At 37.1% G+C, this 20,917-nt stretch overlaps 2 protein-coding genes across 5 annotated transcripts in view; both read right to left on the reverse strand.

The window, feature by feature from the left end:
* EEF1B2 (eukaryotic translation elongation factor 1 beta 2) overlaps positions 1–20,917 on the reverse strand; it is a 954,602-nt gene that overhangs the window by 751,839 nt on the left and 181,846 nt on the right. The window lies entirely within an intron of this gene.
* Positions 1–20,917, reverse strand: part of PARD3B (par-3 family cell polarity regulator beta) — a 1,099,140-nt gene that overhangs the window by 208,369 nt on the left and 869,854 nt on the right. For all 4 annotated transcript variants that reach the window (XR_007718129.1, XM_050750804.1, XM_050750806.1 and 1 more), the window contains one exon: positions 16,344–16,454. Coding sequence is in view for 3 of the 4 variants with exons in the window: in XM_050750804.1 (XP_050606761.1) it covers positions 16,344–16,454 (111 nt within the window). In the remaining variant the exon portion in view is untranslated. The remainder of the gene's footprint in view (positions 1–16,343; positions 16,455–20,917) is intronic.

Genomic DNA, 20,917 nt, shown 5'->3' on the forward strand with positions numbered 1-20,917 from the left:
ATAAGCTTTTGGGCCTGAAATTGGGAACTATTCCACTGAAGTGACCAAGTAAAAGTGACCTTTCATATGAGAAAATGTGAAAAACGAGGAAAGAAGAAAAAAAGACACAAGAGAATACAAGATGATATAGATTAACAATAGTTTATCCAAGGAGTACTGCCTATTAGGAAAACACATGCTTGTTAAATTTTCAAGTGCACACAAAGTGGGTGGGACACAATAAAGGCCTCCGCTGGGGGTTCCCAGAGAAGGCCAGCTTCCAGAGGAGGCCCCATCTGCAGGGTGCCTACAACTGCTAAATGCAGAGCAGATTCAGAAACATTTCTGTGTTTCAGTGAAAGGTAAAGGGGGCTGGGTTGATCTTGCAAGGAAGGCCCCAGCCTGTGGAGATCAGGCTGGGGGCCATGAGGATGAGACACAAAAAGAGGCATCCAATAAACTATGAGAGAGACTATGTCACTTTTTGTGTATGGAGATGACAAGTCTGCTCTACCCTCTGGTGATCTCTCAGGTATTCCTCCTGAAAATAAAGGTTCAGTTGTTCCCTTAGCTTGAAGGTCCAACAGAATATATTTTTAGATGTTTACCTGGGGTTGGAGGTGCAGCTGTGAGCTCCTTGTAAGAAGACCAAGAAATCTTATTTCTCCTTAAAAAAAAAATTAATCCTTGAGTCCTTAGCATCTATTGCAGTGCTTGCACTACAGTGGATACTTACGTGATTTTTAAAAATGTATCAATCATCCATAAAGGGGCATAGTTTATATGATATCAGCCTTATTAGCATGTTGCCTTAACTCTTTGAGCCAGCCAGCTGTATTCTTTTCAGAGAATTAACAAATCCACTTTTGTGCACGCTGCTCACCTGCAGGCCCAGGGCTTAGCACATTGTCAGGGATGAAGACATATGCAAGGAGGAGTGGTGCCTTCCCCGCAGGTGTTCCAGTCCCTTTACCCCAACATTTTTCTTGATGGCTTTTCAACATCTCCCTATTTCTCCAAGAACCTAATTCTCTTCATTGGTATCCTTTTATACAGCATGAAAACAGGTAGTATGTAATCATTCATTTAACTAAAATAATACTTTTCCAATTCATTAAGGAATGGTTATTAGATGCTCACAAGGGGATGTAGTAGGGTATTACCAGACACTGTTAAGCCTATATACATATTATTGATCTATGTAACTATGTCACACACAAAGACACACATACACATGCAGGTACACTCATGGTCACAGCATTAATGATATTCTCACAAACAGGAATACTTTCAGAAAGCTAAGCTTTCTTCATACCAGAAGCGTGCCCTCAGGATGTCACAAAGTAATAAAATAAAACCCCCTACTCCTCAGTTAGTCTATGCTTGAAACTGTTTCTCATATTCCTTCAGATGAAAAAAATTCCCTTCCTGTGTCATCTGATTATAAGGTAATGTAAAAATGAATGTGTAAATAGAATCATATACATGTCTACATAGTTTCACATGTTTTCAAATGCCCCAGAAAAGTGGTAAAAACATACTACATATTTTGGGTTTAATCTGTGATATTTGGAGATCTTCCTCAAATTTCCTGTGTCAGTTGGCATGATTTTAGTAAAATGTGTTTCTGCTGCTTAGAGGCAAAATCTTTCAATGTATCTTTGAGAACTTAAATTCCCATGTTGGTTCACACATCATATTAGTTTATTATGTCACAATTAAAAAAAAAATTTCTTTGAATTGAGGTACAGCCAAGCTTATGTGAGCAAGAGTAGTATGGACCAAGATAATTGATATCTGTGGTGGTTATTTCAAATTGATCAATGAGGATTGCACAACTAGCTTCAGTAAAGTGGGCTTATTCCTCTGAATATTTTTCATTCGATGGCATGAATTGGTCATTGATGATATTAGGCATCCATTTTTACCTTAAGTCATATACACACTTGAGGCAGTGAACATTTTAGCATAATGTCAGTTTTCTTGGCATTGGATTTTTGTTTGCTGGTGAGATGAGTTATGCTTCCTCAAGAATTAAGTGCTCATTTCTTAACATTTTGTAAAATGTTCTGGTTTCCTTTAATACCTTTCTTTGTAAGGCTTTACTTCTCTGTTCATCCTTTAAAATAATTGGTGAGGTAAATCTATAATTATTGGGAATAGAATTGACTATCAAAACTAGGAAAATTATTATGCCACATTTTTAAGTTGCTGTGTGAAAATATCCTGTATAGAAACATACTCAATTTGGGTTTAATATTGTCAAAAGCAGTGAACTGTAATATTGAAGCATTTTGTTAAAGCTATGATCTTGTTTTTCCAAAGTGGAATATTTAATGGTCATTGCAGATTTTTTCAATATACATTCATTTATGTGACCATTACAAAATGCAGTTCTAAAATTTAAGAGTCCAACTAGCAAATTATCCTCTTTTGACTTTCTTATTACATCCACTATAACCAGATTAAAAACATATGAATTATACCATATCTTGACTCTGTGTTTTTTTTTTAAACAAAGTCAACCCACTAAAATATCCTTTGATGCTCATTCAGCTAAAATCTTACTTTTTTTTTTTTTTTGCAAAGGTGCATTATTTGATCTGAAAATATCTTTAAGTGCCTAGAATATATATATTTTTAGCACTTGAAACTTTCTTTGGCAATCACAGCCTCTATTAGAGACTGTGAAACATTTTAGGATTATTGAACAAATATCAATTATGTCTATGTCCTCAGTGTCAATCTAGATTGGAAATGTGCCATCTTTTACATCTTCACTAATAGAATTTTTAATTAGCTGTTGATGCTGTCAATAATAGAGTCCACTATTATTTCAAAAAATGATTAGTCTAAGCAATTCCTCATCTACTCATTTGTTCTTTACTTTAAAAAACTGGTGCATACTATTATAATCAAGGTAATTTTTAAGGAGGCCACTATACTTTCAAAAATAAGCAAGAATGTTTGGCAAGATATTTTGATAGTTATTCTTTTCCTACTGATTATTAAAATGTTGTCAGCTTTTGAAATTATCTAAGTAATTTATTCAAAATGTAATACTGCATTATATTTTTAAGTCAACCAGCACTTTACTGAATATCTTCTCTTTACTGAGATGTAAGAAAATGACACAAGTTACAATCTATGCTTTAAGAGAATTAGGACTTAGACATGAAGAAAAGACAGGTAATTGCAGGAGAGTACAGATTAGAAATATTTTGTAAGATAAAGGCTCTAATGTAATTGTGATGTGAACTCCTAATCATGGACTTGGAGTTTAGTTCTATTGCCTCCTTGAAAGAGTAGCTTGATGGCATCTGATACATCACAAATGGCTGTTGCCATTTTTCATGATCCTCCATTTACATTACTTTTTTATGCCTGCCCCCAAAATACAATGAGCACCATGAATTCTGACTGAATCAGATCAAAATACAGCACAAAAATATCCTCATTTGACAAAGAATAAGCCAAGGATAGTGTGTCTCATCCATATAACCAAACTCAATTTTCCCTAAAAAGGCATATCTTCCATTTTAAAAGGTTAAAATAAATGGTACTTAAAAATAATTTCAGCTGATTAAATTTAAGTCAATGAAAGAGGATGGGGACACAAGCCCAATTTGAAAACAACAACAAACAACTGCTCTCTGGGCCCATAGCATTTTCATTTCCCTGTGAAGTGGATGAAATTTCATTCACTTCAAGGCTGTGTCTCTCAGGATCTGGTTCAGCCACAGGGAAACAAGTGTTGATAGTCCTGATGGACTGGCCACTATGCTTCAGTGATCCATTTCCACTGTCCTACTGCCAGTTACAAATAACCTCATATTTCTTGACACCATGTCATAGCCCAGGGAAAGTCTTATATCTCTAAATGCTATAGCTTTGTCAACCATTGATTTAGCCTATTCTGCTCTTAGTTGCATTGTAGCAATTATTCACTTGAAAAATAAAATTAAAATCAGTACGGTTTTATAGTTGTTCATTCATTCATCCATTATTCAGCAACTACTTATTGAGTGCCTATTCTGTGAAACATAATGTATTAGATGCTGAGAGAAACAGAAAAATGATTACAATGTCATCCTCACCCCAAGGAAATGGTGAGGTAGTAAGGGAGAGAAGGCATGTTTGTTAATTACGAACATCTACAATTCCATGCAGAAAAATAACAACAATAATAATCACAATGTGTGTCTATTATGTGCCAAGCACAGTTCTAGGTACTTTAAGTATTTCATGTTATGTAAATTTTATAGGAACTCTGAAGGCTAGATACTTTTATCCTTTTTTTTTTTTCTTCAAATGATCAAGATCAAAAAGTTTTCTCAAAACATGCACCATCACACAGCTAGTACAGGGAAGAGCCAGGCTTCAAACCCAACAGTTTGATACTCATGTTCACTCTCTTTCAAAGAAAGATGAAGAAAAATTGTAAGTTCACCATTTATTGGCAATCTCTGTGTCTGGCACTATTCTGAATGCTTCACTTCAGAGTCTTATTTAATCCTCACGACATTGCTATGATGTTATATACCCATTTTGTAGGTAAAGAAACTGATAATTACCACAATCAAGCAACTTGACCCAGGATAGGTAATGGAAGAATTCTCTTCCAACTTAGGTAGTTTGGGAAGGTATAATGGAGAAAGCGAAGTTTCACTGAACTTCCATTCATTTGGACCAACCCAGACAGAGGAAATGGTACTAGGAATGGCACAGTGATTGGAAACTGGTAATCTCAAAAAGTATGAACATTCCAGATTGGCTGAGTATAGGGGTCATATTTGTCAGGGGTGGAAATTATGATTAGAAAGGTTAAACTCAGATATGTTATGACAAAGAGTTTGAACTGTATGCACTAGGCAATAGAGAGCCACTGAAGGTTTGAGAGAGAGAGAGGAATGACTTTGATCAAAGCAATTATCACTGATTCATTCATCTCCAACCTGTCATAATTTAATAATCTCTGCTTCAAGAAATCATAACTCCAGAAATTATCTATGTAAGTTTCTCCAAGAACATGAATACTTATATCTTCCATCTAAATAGCCCATTGTTGTTACTGTTGTTTAATATGGTTGAGGGGGCTTTTCCATGATTTCTTGGAGAAGCAGACTTCTGTGCCACTTCTGTGCACAGCCCAAACCACTTCAGCCTCTCTAACTCTCAATGTGAGATGCTAACAAAGGACACAAAGCAAAAAGAGGCAGGAGTTTGTGCCTGGGAAAGGGGTTAGATTCCTTGGGACAGCAATGTGAATTTCCTTCAGATGCACACTGTAAGGTCGTTAAGTAATTATACTCCAGGGAAAAGGCAGGTAGCTGGGAAAGAGTGGAATGGGAAGAAAAGGACATTTTCATCCCATTTCCTCCAAAGACTGGATTCCAAATATTAGCAGATCAGAGTTGCCACCTCCTTAATGTAATATATAGAATGGAAATGTGAGAATTTTGTGAATTTAATGACCATGGTTACAAGTGTTCTCTGCAGTCGCACGCCCTATGGACTTGGACAGGCTGGCAGTCACCCACACCATTTGTGTCCCTTCTCCCTGAATGTGTTTCCAGTGCTGCCAAGAACTGGCTGCAGCCAGCACCCCCCACACTACTGTGCTGCCATCTCATGCCAAGCTCACTATGCTTGAGGAGCAACTTCCAACCGATGATCAATAAAAAATGAGGAGAAGCTTCTTGAATGGAAGTATCTGGCATGACTCCCAGCTGGGCAAAGTCTGCGCTCAACTTGGCCTCCTTCATCATAACAGGATCCAATTCAGCAACTTTCACAGATGGTGTGTCTCAGAGCATTCTAGGCTCCCAAAGGCTACTGCATGGGTTATCTGGATTTTAATTCCCAAAGCAGGTCAGAAAATAATACCGAGCACCTAGACGGAACCAGCGCATGCTTCATAAATAGTGCTTTTAATTTTCACAACAGTCTGAAAGACAGGTTTCTCACTTAACACATGAGGCTTGAAGTAGTTAAGTTTGTTCATGCAGAGTCATCTTTAACCCACTCCTGGGCCTTGTAATCTTTCCACTTGGCCATGCACCTCTCTGGGGCCATCACCTACATTAGTTGGTCCCAAACATGGCTATAAATGACAATCACTTGAGAAATAGTTTCAAAATACATATCCTTAGGTTCAACTACAGACTTACTAAAATACCTGTAGTATAATATTTATATTATATCTATCTATCTATCTATCTATCTATCTATCTATCTATCTATCTATCTATCTAAAATATGGTTTCTCAACCTTGGCACAAGTCATATCATGAGTCAGATAATTCTTTGTTGCAGGGGGCTGTCCTATGCAGTATAGGATGCTGAGAAAGATGCCTGCGTTCTACCTACTAGATTCCAGTAGCACCTCCCCCATAGTATGGTAACTAAAAATGTTCTCAGACATTGTCAAATACCCACTGGGTCAGAATCACCAAAAGTTGAGAACCACTCTTGTAAAAAGCTGTCCAGGAAATACAGAAAAAGCATATTCAAAGTTTGGAATTTGTAAATCACAGGCCTAGGTTAGTATTTCTATGTGAAGGATATGGGGCAGCTGGAGGCTGGGTGTGGACATGGGGGAGAAGATTCCAGAAGACAATAGATTGAGCATCCTTTCAAATCACATAGAGTTTGCCAACCTATGTGAACATTAACTAACCCTGGCCTGTCATGAAAGCTTCCCAAAGCAGGATATAACAAATGTTCAAATAAGGAAAGAAGATGAGAGACTTACAAATTTTTTAAAAATATTTGATTTACAGAAGTTTGATATATCCACAGTTTTCAGGGCACTTTCAGCAAATTAAGATTACTAGTATATTATCCAGCCCCAAACTGGCCTACAGAAAATATTCTGGGTTCACTAAACTTTTATTTATGCAAAGTTTTTTCTTCTAAATAACTTAGAAGTTAAAAAGCATTTTATCCAAATGAAATACAGAAAACAGGGGCCTTTAAGTATTATGATTACCATTTTATTTCATGGTACTAAAAAGAGAAACTATAAGAATACATCCTCAAAAGTGGCTTATCCAATGCTATGAAAACAAATAATAAAACAGAAGCTCTTATTTCTAAATTCTAGTCACCAAACGGCCTTCTACCTACTTACAGTCCCCCAAAGCTTTCACAGAAAATGCTCTTCTCAAATTCTGCCACTGCTGTATTTAATCCTCATTAAAGCAAATTTATCTGTATAGGTTGAGCATCCCAAATGTGAAAATCCAAAATCTGAAACTTTTTGAGGACTGACATGACGCTCAAAGGAAATGCTCATTGGAACATTTCTGATTCAGATTCAGAATGCTCAACTGGTAAACATAATGCAAATATGCCAAAAAAAAAAAAAAAATCGAAGTCCGAAACACTTCTGGTTCCAAGCATTTTGGATAAGGTATATTCAACCTGTATCTCTGAGATACAGCTCTGGTATCTCTGATTGGCTTAAAATCTAGTGAATTACAAAAAAATTGTGGATTATATTAAGTATTTATTTCTTTATTTAATACGCTTATATTGCAATCATATATCCTGGATCAGCGAAATTTAAAATTTCTTTCCACATTTTTATCAGGTCAGATACTCTAAACACTTCTGTGGAATCATTCTAGGTAATTCAGTATAATTTATTTTCAGAATCTATTCCAACAGCCCTACAACTACATACAATAAAGTAATACGTCACTCCAGGGTACTTGAATTCTTTAAAAATATTTAAAATTATTTAAAACAATTTGTAAAGAGCTGGTGTACTTTATAGAAGTTTGCTTAAATGACTGTTGGAAAGCATGCCAGTCAAGTGATTCATTTTATGTATTAATCCAGCTCGGCTGACAAGCAGTTGCTAATACAGCACTTCTAACATTGATTCAAGTCCCATAAAAGGATTTTGGCTCATAAAAAATGCTGGCATGGCATTAGGATGTAGGTGTTTCCATCTCTGGTCTATAGAAATACAGTAATGTGCCAAGTTTTGTTGGTGACCGCAAGCATTTCTGAGAAGATAGGTGTTACAGAGATCAAATAAATGTATAGATATTAAAGCTACCTTCACCCCCAGCTGTGTCTAAATCCCTAACTTCTCTAAATCAGAGGCAAAGTTTGAAAAATGGCCCCTGAATAAAGAGTAGTGGGGATGTATGGCTACTATGCCATTGTGTTTATGTTCTTTCTCTCTATTTTTAATTCTCATTCTAGGAAAGATGGATATTCTTACCTTTACACGAGCATCAATATAATCACTGGGATACAGAAAGATCTCTTTTCATTCACTGAGTTGGTTAGTACTATGAAAAACAGAAATCTGATAGCTTCTTTCTATCAGCATAAAATGAGAACATGACCTTGTCCTGAGAAACACCACCTAGTAAGATTTTTCATAACTTCCATGCAGTGATGATACAATAAGGATCTAAAAGTCATTAACTGGATCTTTTTTAGCCAACCAAAGCCTTATTCAAATACACATTTTTATCAGCATTCTAAGGGAGCCATAAATTGGGGCATTTTGAAAAACTGGGATCTAATCCAGTCCATGATCTGATCAGGGTTCAGTAGTAATAATAAATTGGGACTATTAAAACTGGGAATCATTCCAACATTTTACCCAAACCACAGGACCTAGAAAATTCTACTGCAAAAGATAGGGATATTCAGTGACGAGTAAAACCATGCTGAATTAATCATGTGTATGTAATCATGCCAAAACATGGGTGTTTTCAACAGTTCAAATACTGCCAAAGTTATTAAGTTCAGTAAATAATTAATTATTGAGAATCGCTTGGCAAATTAAAGAAATCAACCTTCTGGTTTCTTTAATACATCCTTTTTTGAGTGTACAATAATGACAAAATCCTATCAATTCACTTGTTGCTGTATATATTTAGGAGCGTTATATGTGTGTAGATTACAACCAAAATATTAATTCCAGAATGTAATACTTTCCTTTTCCTTCTTCAACTCTAATAAGCATCTTCATTTTTCAATATGAACAAATGTTGGATAAACTCTAGCCTTATTCTGGTTTTCATTTCAGTTTCCAGTAACATAAAAATCCTCCATAATTAAATAAAATGCTGAGAGGTTGGGAATAGATTTTCACCCACTTGAATTCTCAAACTATAAATGGTTTCTGAATGTTTTTATATCTCTAAGATGCATTTCGTTTATGTGGGGAACTTGCAGCTGCATAATTAAATCTTGGTTTGCCAAATATCAAAAACACATGTATTGATTTAAACTAAAGGGAACAGGCCACAAGCAGCTCAGCTGATAAGGCAAGGGAGAAGTCTCTGCAGTTCTTGGAAGGCTTCCCAAAAGGAAAGAAAACTAAGAACCTTGAATTCAGACACTGAAACCGATTAACTTTCCTAAATCTTAGCTTCACTCTCACTTAGACATTCCGTTCAGGCTAGTTGTTGAAAACAAGAGCCATATGTTTTCATACTTTTCAATCCTGAAGCTGAAGAGGTTGGCTCTTTTTTTTCTCCCATCTCCTCCTGTATTCTGCTAAGATTCTAGTAAGACCTATGAAAGCAATGTTTAATTAATAGAACAAATGAGCTTCCTGCAAAATAAACTCTGATATGGTATAAGAGTAATGAGAGATTTTGGAGTATATAACTCATGTTATTAAATTTTTTTTTTTCAATTTTTAGGAGAAAACTTTATTTACTGAAGTTTTACTTCAGGGTCAGTAATATGGGACTTCAATGGAAGAAAGTCTTTGGTGTCAGTGGAGATATTTTTCCCAGGATAGTAATACTAAATTAATGATGAGGAGGCGGACATATTTTTCTTTTAACCAATCTCCACTGGATTTTTGAGACGGTATTAGGAATACAAGTATTTAGTTTGGCATTTTACAGGACCAAGATTCTGATTAATTTCATACTTTGTAAAAGGTTACAAACTTAGGTCTTAGAATTAAACAACAACAATATATACTTACTGACATATTAAGACAATCTCTTGCTTGCAGCTCAGGATGCTAATTTACATAATCTGAATGTGTGAAAAATGCTAATTTAATTTAGTTTGAAAAATGCTGGAAGAAATCATCTTTGAATATAACACTGGGTTCATATTTCTAGCAATGAATATGGGCCTGTGGAGCTAATCTTTTATTATGGCTAATCTCACTGAAGCATGAACAAAATGATGAGTTTATTTAATGCAGGGCTTCATTGCAACAGACCGTTTGACTTTTAACAGGAGGGGACACATCATAAGCTCAGAAATCTCTTATATGAGATTAAGAAAATCCTACCACACAATCTTGAGAATGAAACTTGGGCTTATACACTCAGGTAACAATGGTGTATGCACTACCATAAACCACTGCCATGGCAAGTTCAATAATTATTGCTCTAGAAAAGTAAAAGTAAATGCTTCCACACTTAAGATATTTAGATATTTCTCATACTGGAATATCTGGAAAGAACCTTAGAGATCATCTAAGGACAAAGTAGCATCTAAGATACCCTAGAAGGCCAGGTGCAGTGGCTCATGCCTGTAATCCCAGCATTTTGGGAGGCCAAGGTGAGCGGATCACAATTTCAAGAGATCGAGACCATCCTGGCCATCTTTAGTAGAGATGAAACCCCATCTCTACTAAAAATATAAAAATTAACTGGGCGTGGTGGCACGTGCCTATAGTCCCAGCTACTTGGGAGGCTGAGGCAGAAGAACTGCTTGAACCCGGGAGGTGGAGGTTACAGTGAGCTGAGATCACACCACTGCACTCCAGCCTGGTGACAGAGTGAGATTCTGTCTTTAAAAAAAAACAAACAAAACAAAAACACACAAGAAGATTTTAGGTGCTATGTGGCTTAATGTACTTAGATAAGCTAACTTACATAACTATGTATTTTTATAATATTTTATTTATTTGATTATGTATAAATATAATTAAGACAATAAAGGAAATAGATCAGTGACTGAAACTTATAAAACTCTGATTTAGTCCAATATTTACCTGATGAACTAATGCTTTCTAAATGTAATCATTTCATTAGCTCCTTATTCAACAGTTCCAGTGTCAACAAACTGACTGCTTCATACTGCACCCTAATTTTAAGGACTTTTCCCTTCCACTAAGCTGAAAACTACCTCTCTTAAAATAATGCTCCATTAGTATCTTCAAGAGACAAATACATAAATAAGAAAATAAATATTAAGTAAATAATTTGTCAATAAAGTAAATAAATGAATGGATGAATAAGCAAATAAACTGATAAAGTAGAACGGAATAAAATGGGTGCTACGAAACAGACCTAATCTCTCTTCTATGTGACAGGTCTCCAAGCATGAGAAATTCACAAAGTCTTGACTCTGTTAAGCTGTGTATTCTCAGGTCTTTCAACATTTTTAATAAGACTTGGATTTAGTACCCACATTCTCTGCGTGAGAGAGAGGCATAGGATATTCCAGGTGTGATCTGAGCAGTGTAAAATTAGAATTATTGTTGCTTCCTTTATTTTGTACATGAACTTCCAGTAATGTAGCTTAGGACCACATTAAGTTTTTGGCAGGCATATCCACATGTTGACTCATGCTAAACTTATGCTCAACTAAAACCATCAGGCAAATTTTTCATATATTTGGTATTAAATCAAACCTTCCACATCCTGTGTATGTGTAGTTCATTTTCGGACCTAAATGCAAGTCTTTACATTTATTTCCATTAACTTTCTTTTTGTTTAATTCAATCCATTGTTCCTGCTGATTCTGTCATTGGACATATTGTCAACCACTGAAGTTTTGTGGCATCCACAATCTGATCAACAGGTCACCATCACTAACACTGATGCTCAGCAGGCCAAGGTTAAAAATAAATTTTAATGAAAAAAATTATTCTTGCAAGCTTAGATTGATGGGATATTCATAAGTAATGTTTGGGTACCATTCTCAAATAGCTAATAATCCTTCTAGGGTTATATCATCTGATCCAGATTCCTCTGCATTATCCAAAGGAAATATGACACAATGCAATTCTGATGTCTAAGAGAGTACCTTGCTCTTTGTAAAGGCTGGAGACTATAAAAGCATTTCTCAAACTCTGTACTATTGACATTTTGAGTTGGATGATTCATGCTTTTTGGGGAGGGTGGCTGCCTGTGCGTTATAAGATTTTTAGCTACATTGCTAGCCTCTACCTAGTAAAAGGCAGTAACTGCTCACCCCTCTTCCCAAGTTATGACAATCAAAAATATCTCCAGACATAGCCAAATGCCCTTGTAGTAAAATTGCCCCCTCCCATTGAGAACCACTGTTCTAGACTCTGCCTTCCTCTAATCTAATCTAGTAACCCAACTCATCTTTTATGGCTTTTTGGACTTTTTCCATACATGTAGCTATAAATAAACTATTCATATATAGCAGCAAAATGGTTCCGGATCAGGAATTAGAAATGTAGATAACTTAAAATGAGATATGAAAATCAGCAAAAAACAATTAGATGAATGGGGAGAGATAATATAAAACCCTGAAATTTAGAATTGAGGTTTGATTAATCCTAGGGTAAAACAATTACAAGGAAATTAAAACTTCAATAGGAATTATATAATTTAGGAGGTAACTTATAAAGACATTTGTACCTGGATATTCATCCAAGTATTATTTGAAACAATGAAAAATGGAAACAGTCTGGTCATGGTGGCTCCTGCCTATAATCCCAGCACTTGGGGGGCTGAGGCAGGAGGATCACTTAAGCTCAGGAATTCGAGACCAGCCTGTACAATGTAGTGAGACACCTTGTCTCTATTTTTTTAAAAAGGAAATTAAAAAAAGATAAAAATGGAAACAGAATAAATGTTTGATAATGGAAGGTAAATAATTTATTGTATATTGATCTCATAGACTATTAGGCAGTGATCAACATGACATATTTTAAAAACATTAATGACATGGGAAAAATGTTCAACATATAATGCTATGAAAAAAGCAAAATGTTATAGATGTAGGTTTTGGATATCAAGTGTTCAAAGAACGTAGAGTTGTCCCTTGGTATCCATGGGGGATTAGTTCTAGGACACCCTGTGGATATCAAAATCTGTGAATGATCAACTCCCTGATATAAAATAAAATAGAGTAATAATTGCACATAACCTATCTATATCCTCTCATACACTAATCATCTCCAGATTACTTATAATACCTATTACAGTGCCTGCACATCACTTCTTTTGCATAGATTCAATGTAGTACTTGGCACAGCAAATTTACATTTTGCTTTTGGGAACTTTATGAAATTTCTTTTCTAAATATTTTCAATCTGCGGTTGGTTGAATCCACAGATGTGGAACCCATGGATACAGAGCCAACTGTATACGCATAGAAAAAGGATTATAAAATATTAGTAGTGGTTATGGGATTATGGTAGAGTTATGTATGGTTTTAATAGTCTTTATCCTTTTTATGTTTCCAAAACTTTCTTAATGAACTGATATTGCTTTTGTAAGTTTTATATGCATGAGGAGTGCTGGGGGCAAGTGATCCATATTCCCTTAGTTGAGTGAGCTAAGGTTTCTAGTTTGTTTACAAAAGATTGTGCCAGTAAGAAAAGACATTTCAGAGAAGGCACATGAGGAACGAGGAAAATATTTGTAGACTGGGCCACTCAGTCCTTCTGAGAAAAAAATCCTGTGTATCATTTTTCACTAAATAAGAATAGTTGTATGTTATAGCCAAATTCTGTTCCTCCAAGTCAGTGGTTCTCAGACTTTAGACTGCTGACAAATCACCTTGGGCTTGTGTATGGAACACAGATTCCTGGGCTCCAACTCCCAAGGTTCTGATTCTGCAAGTCTGGGATGGTGCTCAGGAATCATCATTTTTAACAAGGTCTTCTAATGATTCATTATGATGCAGTTGGTCCCTGGACCACATTTTGAGAAACTCAGCTATAAGAAATCATGTGGTTGAATTTGAGTTTTGTTTCCTGCCTCTTCTTTGGATAACTGCCTCCTGGATATGCACTAAAGATAGCTGTCACACACCTGTAGCCGTGTGCTGGTAAACTAGCTCTTCAAAAAAATTGTGCTATAAATATACTCACCATAGCCAATGTCAAACTGCCAATGGCTTATCAGCCAGCTTACAAAATTCTTGAAAGTTTAACAGTTGGTTCCTATAAGCTGGTACAAGCTGGCTCCAGTACTGTATGGTATATATTTTATTTAGGTGCATTAAATATTTTGAAAATGAGATATGCTAATCTAAGAGATATGCTAAATCTATTATGAAACTTATGACAGGATGAGACAAGTAAGCAATAGAATGACTTGAATCACATCAAAGAAACAAATTTCAAACATATTAGGAGAAAAGTATAATAGCTTTTATCACTATTTCTTACTTTATTCTATTTTTTCTCATTGCCATATCATGAAGAGTGATACACTCGCTGAGTTCTTTAAGAGTTGTGAATTGGTTTCCCATAGATGATGGAGAGCTAGGGATCAGGACTCCAGGGTTGGGAGCAATGCCAGATGTTCAGCCTCCACCTCCACCATCCACGGCTCTCAGCCCCTGAGCTGTTGAAATGCCCTTGGTCATTAATTCTATAGCACCCAACCATAAAATCAACTCCTCAACTTCTTCCTCTACCACATGATTGAGACAATGTTGTCTCTAGGAAACCCCTATCAGATGTGTTTTATGTGTTCACGTGTGGGAAGTGGCCTAAGTGGAGGCTAATAGTATAGTTCTTTCACTATTTTGACCAGACATATTTTAAGAAAATTGGATCCGAAGCCTATACAGCCAGCTGAAGTGAATTTACAGCTCAGCTTTTAAGAACAAGACTCCCTCAGGCACCTGCCTACTAAAGGCAAAACCAGAAAGGAAATGAACTCTTGCTTAAAGACAACCCCTTATTTTATGGGTTATCAATTTTCTAGCTGGCACACAGTTCCCCAGCTACTAAGAGTTTTTTTCCCCTGTCCCAAGCAAGTATGAGCTACAAAAAATGTGACGTCTGCATTCTAGCAAACAGCTCAGTTTCCTGAAGATGAGGCATGGGATGTAACCTCAGTAAGAGAAGTCGAGGGAGCAGCAAAGATCTATGATGTAGACTCCCACATAGATGCCTTTGCCAATATATGCATTAAAATCTCAGCCTAGATTACATTTTACATTACAGGATTGCTGAATCTTAGGTTATGATGGAGAATATCTTTCATGTCTTCAGGATAGCTCTGTCAGGTGAATAGTCAACAACAATGTAAAACACTTGATTTCCTTTTAACTGCTCCAGTGACCTTAGAACTCAGCTTATCAACCTCTCAAAAATGAGAAAGGACTAAATAGCTTTTTTTCCTTGCTATTGAAAAAGTCAGCCTTCTCAACGGGAACAGACAACAAAATAGGGGTCAAAGGTTAACAGTTGATACTCTTGGACTGCTCTGTGCTAGAAAACGCAATGAATAGATATGATTTTCTTAGTACACATACTAAAGTAATAAAATCAATACAAGAACGGCCTCTTTAGAAACTATTAGAACTAATGTAACTAATAAGCAAGTGAAAAGTTGTAGAAATCTGAGTACATACATGATGAAGTCAGAATCAAACACTTAAAGTTATATGCTGGTTTTGTCATAATCTCAGTTTTTCTCTAAGCTGCATTTAGTTGTGAAGGCAAATAATTTTCAGGAGAAATACGAATATTCAATTACATGTTTGAAACTCAGACATTTACACATCCACTTGCAATAAGTGCCAGAGTTAACATCAAAGATATGTGAAGGACCTCTTGTCCAAAAGGAACATTAAGCTCCTCAAGCAGGAGAATCCAGCTCTTGCAAACCGGCATTATTCCAGCAAATGAAGCCGGCCCTTTAACAGATGGGCAACATACTCTTCAGCTTACTGATAGCCTAATAAAAGACAGTGTCCATTTAAAGAATGAAGGACATGCGCTTCTCAAATTACAGGACCCAAACGGATTCTGCAGAATAAAATTAAGAAGGTATACAACAGCTTGACCAACATTAGGAACAGACTATGGGAACTGGATAGTTATAAATATCAATATCCAAATGACCTTTCTTTGGGGAAAAAAAAGACATAGAGAAAATATGCATTTTTATGGTCAAAACAGGTGGTAGTGTGTTATGGAATTATAGGCACTGATATAGTAAAACCATGAAGCAAATTTCTTCTCAAAATAGAATAAAAATGTCCAGAAAGGGAGGTTCTTTTTGTATCACACACCTTTCCTTTCAGATCGGTCAACCCTTATACTTCTTAAAATGAAATTTTCTCAGTTGACTGTTGCAATATCTAAATTAAACCCAGACCATAGAGTCAAAGAAAACGAAGGTCTCGACACTTCTGCTCACCTTTCACGCTCTTCTTTCATTTTCTCCAGCTCTTCTTCTCTCAGGCCACCATGCTTCAGAGCACCTTTCTGCTCAGCCTTTCCACCCTTATCCTCTTTCTTCTTTCCAAATCTAGTGAAACACGAAGGAGAAGGTTGTTAACAATAATCACATTGTGTTTGCGGTAAAGCTAAGATATTTATGGGATGAGCTCATTAAGTCATATTTCTTTATTCGAAGGAAGTCAAGATCATTTTGCATAATATGGAACTAAAATAAGAGAATGAAAGCAGAAAAATAATGCCATTATGAAATTCCCCCTTTTCTGTCTTCTTTCTTTCCTTCTTTCCTTCCTTCTTTTCACTCATATTTATCATGCATCATGCACAATATCATGTGCTTTTACGGAAGTCTGAGAAAGACAGAAACATCAGCTTGTTTTGTGATTCTTCTATGATTCAGGTTGCTTAGAGGTAGGACTTTCTTTCTTTCTTTCTTTTTTTGAGAGAGAGTCTCGCCCTGTCACCCAGACTGGGGTGCAGTGGCATGATCTTGGTTCACTGAAATCTCCGCCACCCGGGGTTCAAGCGATTCTCGTGCCTCAGCCTCCTGAGTAGCTGGGATTACAGGTGCACACCACCACGCCCAGCTGATTTTTGTATTTTTAGTAGAGACGGGGTTTCACCATGTTGGTGAGACTGGTCTCGAACTTCTAGCCCTAAGTGATATGCCCACCTCGGCCTCCCAAAATGCTGTGATTATAGGTGTAAGCTACTGTACCCGGCCAGGACTTTCTTTAAAATGTGTATGTCAGGTCCTCCTGTGATGAGATTCTGATTCCCTTTGTATGTGTCAACAAAACGTAAGGGAGAAGGGGCAGCCTAAGCACACATAATTTGAAAATTTTCCTTATTATTTAGATAGACAAATATTCAAGACTAATTATGATGACCTATTAATGCAATAGAGAGTGAGAAACTAAAGAATTATCATTAATATATAAATAAAAACTGATCAATCTCCTAAGCAGGCTTCCTGAGCTCCAGTGTCATTGGCACTTAAAGGTAAACTCCTGGAATTATACGACAGTGCCACGAGAGGCCTTACTGAACACCCCGCTCAATGCTCTCATTTTACCAGTGAAGAACCAAAAGCTCTGAGAGGTGTTGAACCTTGACCAAGATCTCCCAAAAGAGGCAGGGAAGGGCTGAGATTAGAACCCGATCTCCGCCCGTATGCTTTCCTTCATGCACAATCACTCTCTAATGCAGCCCCAGCTTCCTGAGTCAGCTCTGGAACACAATGAAAATATAATACAATTCCGCACAAAGGGAGGTTTCTTTGGGTTAGTATGTTCTGAGCATTCCTGAGTGCCTGGGATGTATATAGTTAAATGGGCACAGTGGCAATTATGATGCTTTACAAAAACACCATATAGTTTTAGTACTTTTAGGAAAATGAAAACTGCACATTTGAAATAAAAAAGACACGGCTGGGCACAGTGGCTCACACCTGTAATCCCAGCACTTTGGGAGGCCAAGGCGGGCAGATCACGAGGTCAAGAGATAGAAACCATCCTGGCTGATGGTGAAACCCCATCTCTACTAAAAATATGAAAATTAGCTGGGCGTGGTGGCACACGCCTGTAATCCCAGCTACTTGGGAGGCTGAGGCTGGAGAATCGTTTGAACCTGGGAGGTGGCAGAGGTTGCAGTGAGCCAAGATCACACCACTGCACTCCAGCCTGGTGGCAGAGCAAGACTCTGTCTCAAAAAACAAAAAACACACAATTGAATTATTTCTAGGACATATTCTTATATAACAGGCATTTTTCCCAGTAGACATTTTCTCCAGATGTAATCTCTTATGCTCTTGTTACCAACAAACATGAAAAAGAAAATGACCTGGTGCTCTATTAATAACCAGGAGAAAAAGTCACTCAGTTATGCATGATCTTTAGTTAAGGTAAATATTCTTCTTAAATCTATGTTAATCCCATTTATTATTTGCTTTTTATTAAGTAGCAGCAATTTTAACTGCATGTGTATGTTTGTGTATAAGTGTGTATGTGCATAGTTCCAATCCTATCTATCCGTCTATCTATCTAAATAACCTGGGGAGGCCAGGCGCGGTGGCTCATGCCTGTAATTCCAGCACTTTGGGAGGACAAGGTAGGTGGATCACCTGAGGTCAGGAGTTCAAGACCAGCCTGGCCAACACAGTGAAACCCTGTCTCTACTAAAAACATAAAAATTAGCCGGGTGTGGTGGTGCATGCCTGTAGTCCCAGTTACTCGGAAGGCTGAGGCAGGATAATCACTTGAACCCCGGAGGCAGAGGTTGCAGTGAGCCGAGATGGTGCCACTGCAGCCCAGCCTGGGTGACATAGTGATACTCTGTCTCAAAAAACAAAACAAAACAAACAAACAAACCACCCCCCCCCAAAAAAAAAAAAACAAAACTTGGGGCAATTCCTAGATTTTTGTTTTTGTTCTTTTGAGATGGAGTTTCACTCTTGTCACCCAGGCTGGAGTGCAATGGTGTGATCTCAGCTCACTGCAACCTCCGCCTCCCGGGTTCAAGCGATTCTCCTGCCTCAGTCTCCCGAGTAGCTGGGATTACAGGCATGCACCACCATGCCCAGCTAATTTTTTGTATTTTTAGTAGAGACGGGATTTCACCATGTTGGCCAGGCTGGTCTTGAACTCCTGACCTCAGGTGATCCGCCCGCCTTGGCCTCCCAAAGTGCTGGGATTATAGGCATGAGCCACCGTGCCCAGAGATTCTTAGATTTTTTTCAAATTATACATGCTTGGGCTGGCCTAATACCCCCAACCCTGCCCCAGCACACACACAGAGAATCAGAGTCTCCTCACTTGAGGATCTGACATATAAATTTTGAAGAAAGTCCTATACTTCAAGCAACCAGAATAATAGAAGAATCACAAAACAAGCGCATGTTTCTGTCTTCTTCAGAATCCCATAGCAATGGGCATCTATTTGTAGATTCCTAGACTGTGATTTGACTCATAGCAGAGCGTGTTAGTCAAGTGGGAGCTCTGAGTATCACACCTGGAAGGTGGCATTGCTCATATTAATAATTGTGCTATTGTCCTGCCTTCCCTAGAAGCCTCTTCCAGTCTTCAGCACATTTCTCAACTTACAATTTCAATCAGCAAGTATTCTTTCCTGAACTTTCTCCCTCCATTGCCATCTCTCCATCTCTCTCTACTCCTACTATGGTTTTTTGGTTGTAGCCAGTCTAGTCTTGGGACTCTGGTGAACCAACTGTCAGCTTTAATGCTATCATCCCCCAGTCTGGTTTTTTGTCCTTTTCTCTCTTTCCTGTTTCCCTTTCTGAATTTATTCCTTTTGTTTTCACTGAAGAAATATCCATGTATCATTTATAGATGTAGGGAAAAGAGAAAAAATACAGACAAAAATATAAGAACATTAACTTTCTTTCTTTCTTTTTTGTCAAGACTTTGTTTCACTCTTGTTACTGAGGCTGGAGTGCAGTGGTGCAATCTCGGCTCACTGCACTGCAACCTCCTCCTCTTGGGTTCAAGTGATTCTCCTGCCTCAGCCTCCCAAGTAGCTGAGATTACAGGTGCCCACCACCATGCCTGGCTAATTTTTTTTGTATTTTTAATAGAGACGGGGTTTCACCATGTTGGCCAGGCTAGTCTTGAACTCCTGACCTCAGGTGATCCGCCCGCCTTGGCCTCCCGAAGTGTTGGGATTACAGGTATGAGCCACTGCGCCCGGCCAGAACGTTAACTTTCAAATATAATTCAGATTTGCTCGATACATTCAAAACCTCTCTTTAACCTACAGAGCAGGAGATAGCTAAATAATGTTTTCATGAATACACTCTTTAGCATTCCAGACCCATGTAGAAGAGTCTTAGGGGTCAACATGATTACTCTAAGTACGTTTATGTGAGAAGTTAATAGCTCAATACATCACTTGAGATAAATAACTTTTGCTTAAAATGTCATTAAATATAGTAATGTTTGGGCAAAATATTCAATATGGTGGTGAGTCAGGGTAGAAATAACACTTCAGGAGGTTGATGAAGGCAAAAAATTTTGCCAAAAGCTTTACAGGTATTAGGCTTTTTTTTTTTTTTTTTTTTTTTTTTTTTCAATGTCCCATATTATTTCTGCTATATTTGCAGGTTTTGGGATTTCTGAGGTAAAAGCAATCTTGTTTTGGGAGGGTAAAACTAACCATTTCCTAGGCTATCTTGATCTTTATTACCACACCCAATAAATTATTTTTGTTTCTGGTAGCTGAAATATTTCACTTGTACTACAGTTCAGCAGTAGTTCATTATGCTTCCCTCACAGTGGAATATGTTTGGTAAGAAAAAAAAAAGTGTTAGTTGTAAGTAAATTCTGCAAAGTATTTTCTTCTTAGCAAGAACTGCCAATAACAGTCAAATCAAGCAATTCTACAAATATTATAAATGCTTTGATTTAAAGTTCATGATCCTTGATTAAAGTTTCCAATAAGAAGGACAGAAATAGCTGTGAGGTTTATTTTATTAGCCTGAGAAAATGATTACAAATTACCTTATTTTGTAAAGTTTGG

The sequence above is a fragment of the Macaca thibetana genome, chromosome 12, assembly GCF_024542745.1.
Source record: "Macaca thibetana thibetana isolate TM-01 chromosome 12, ASM2454274v1, whole genome shotgun sequence".
In the NCBI taxonomy this organism is placed as follows: Eukaryota; Metazoa; Chordata; class Mammalia; order Primates; family Cercopithecidae; genus Macaca; species Macaca thibetana.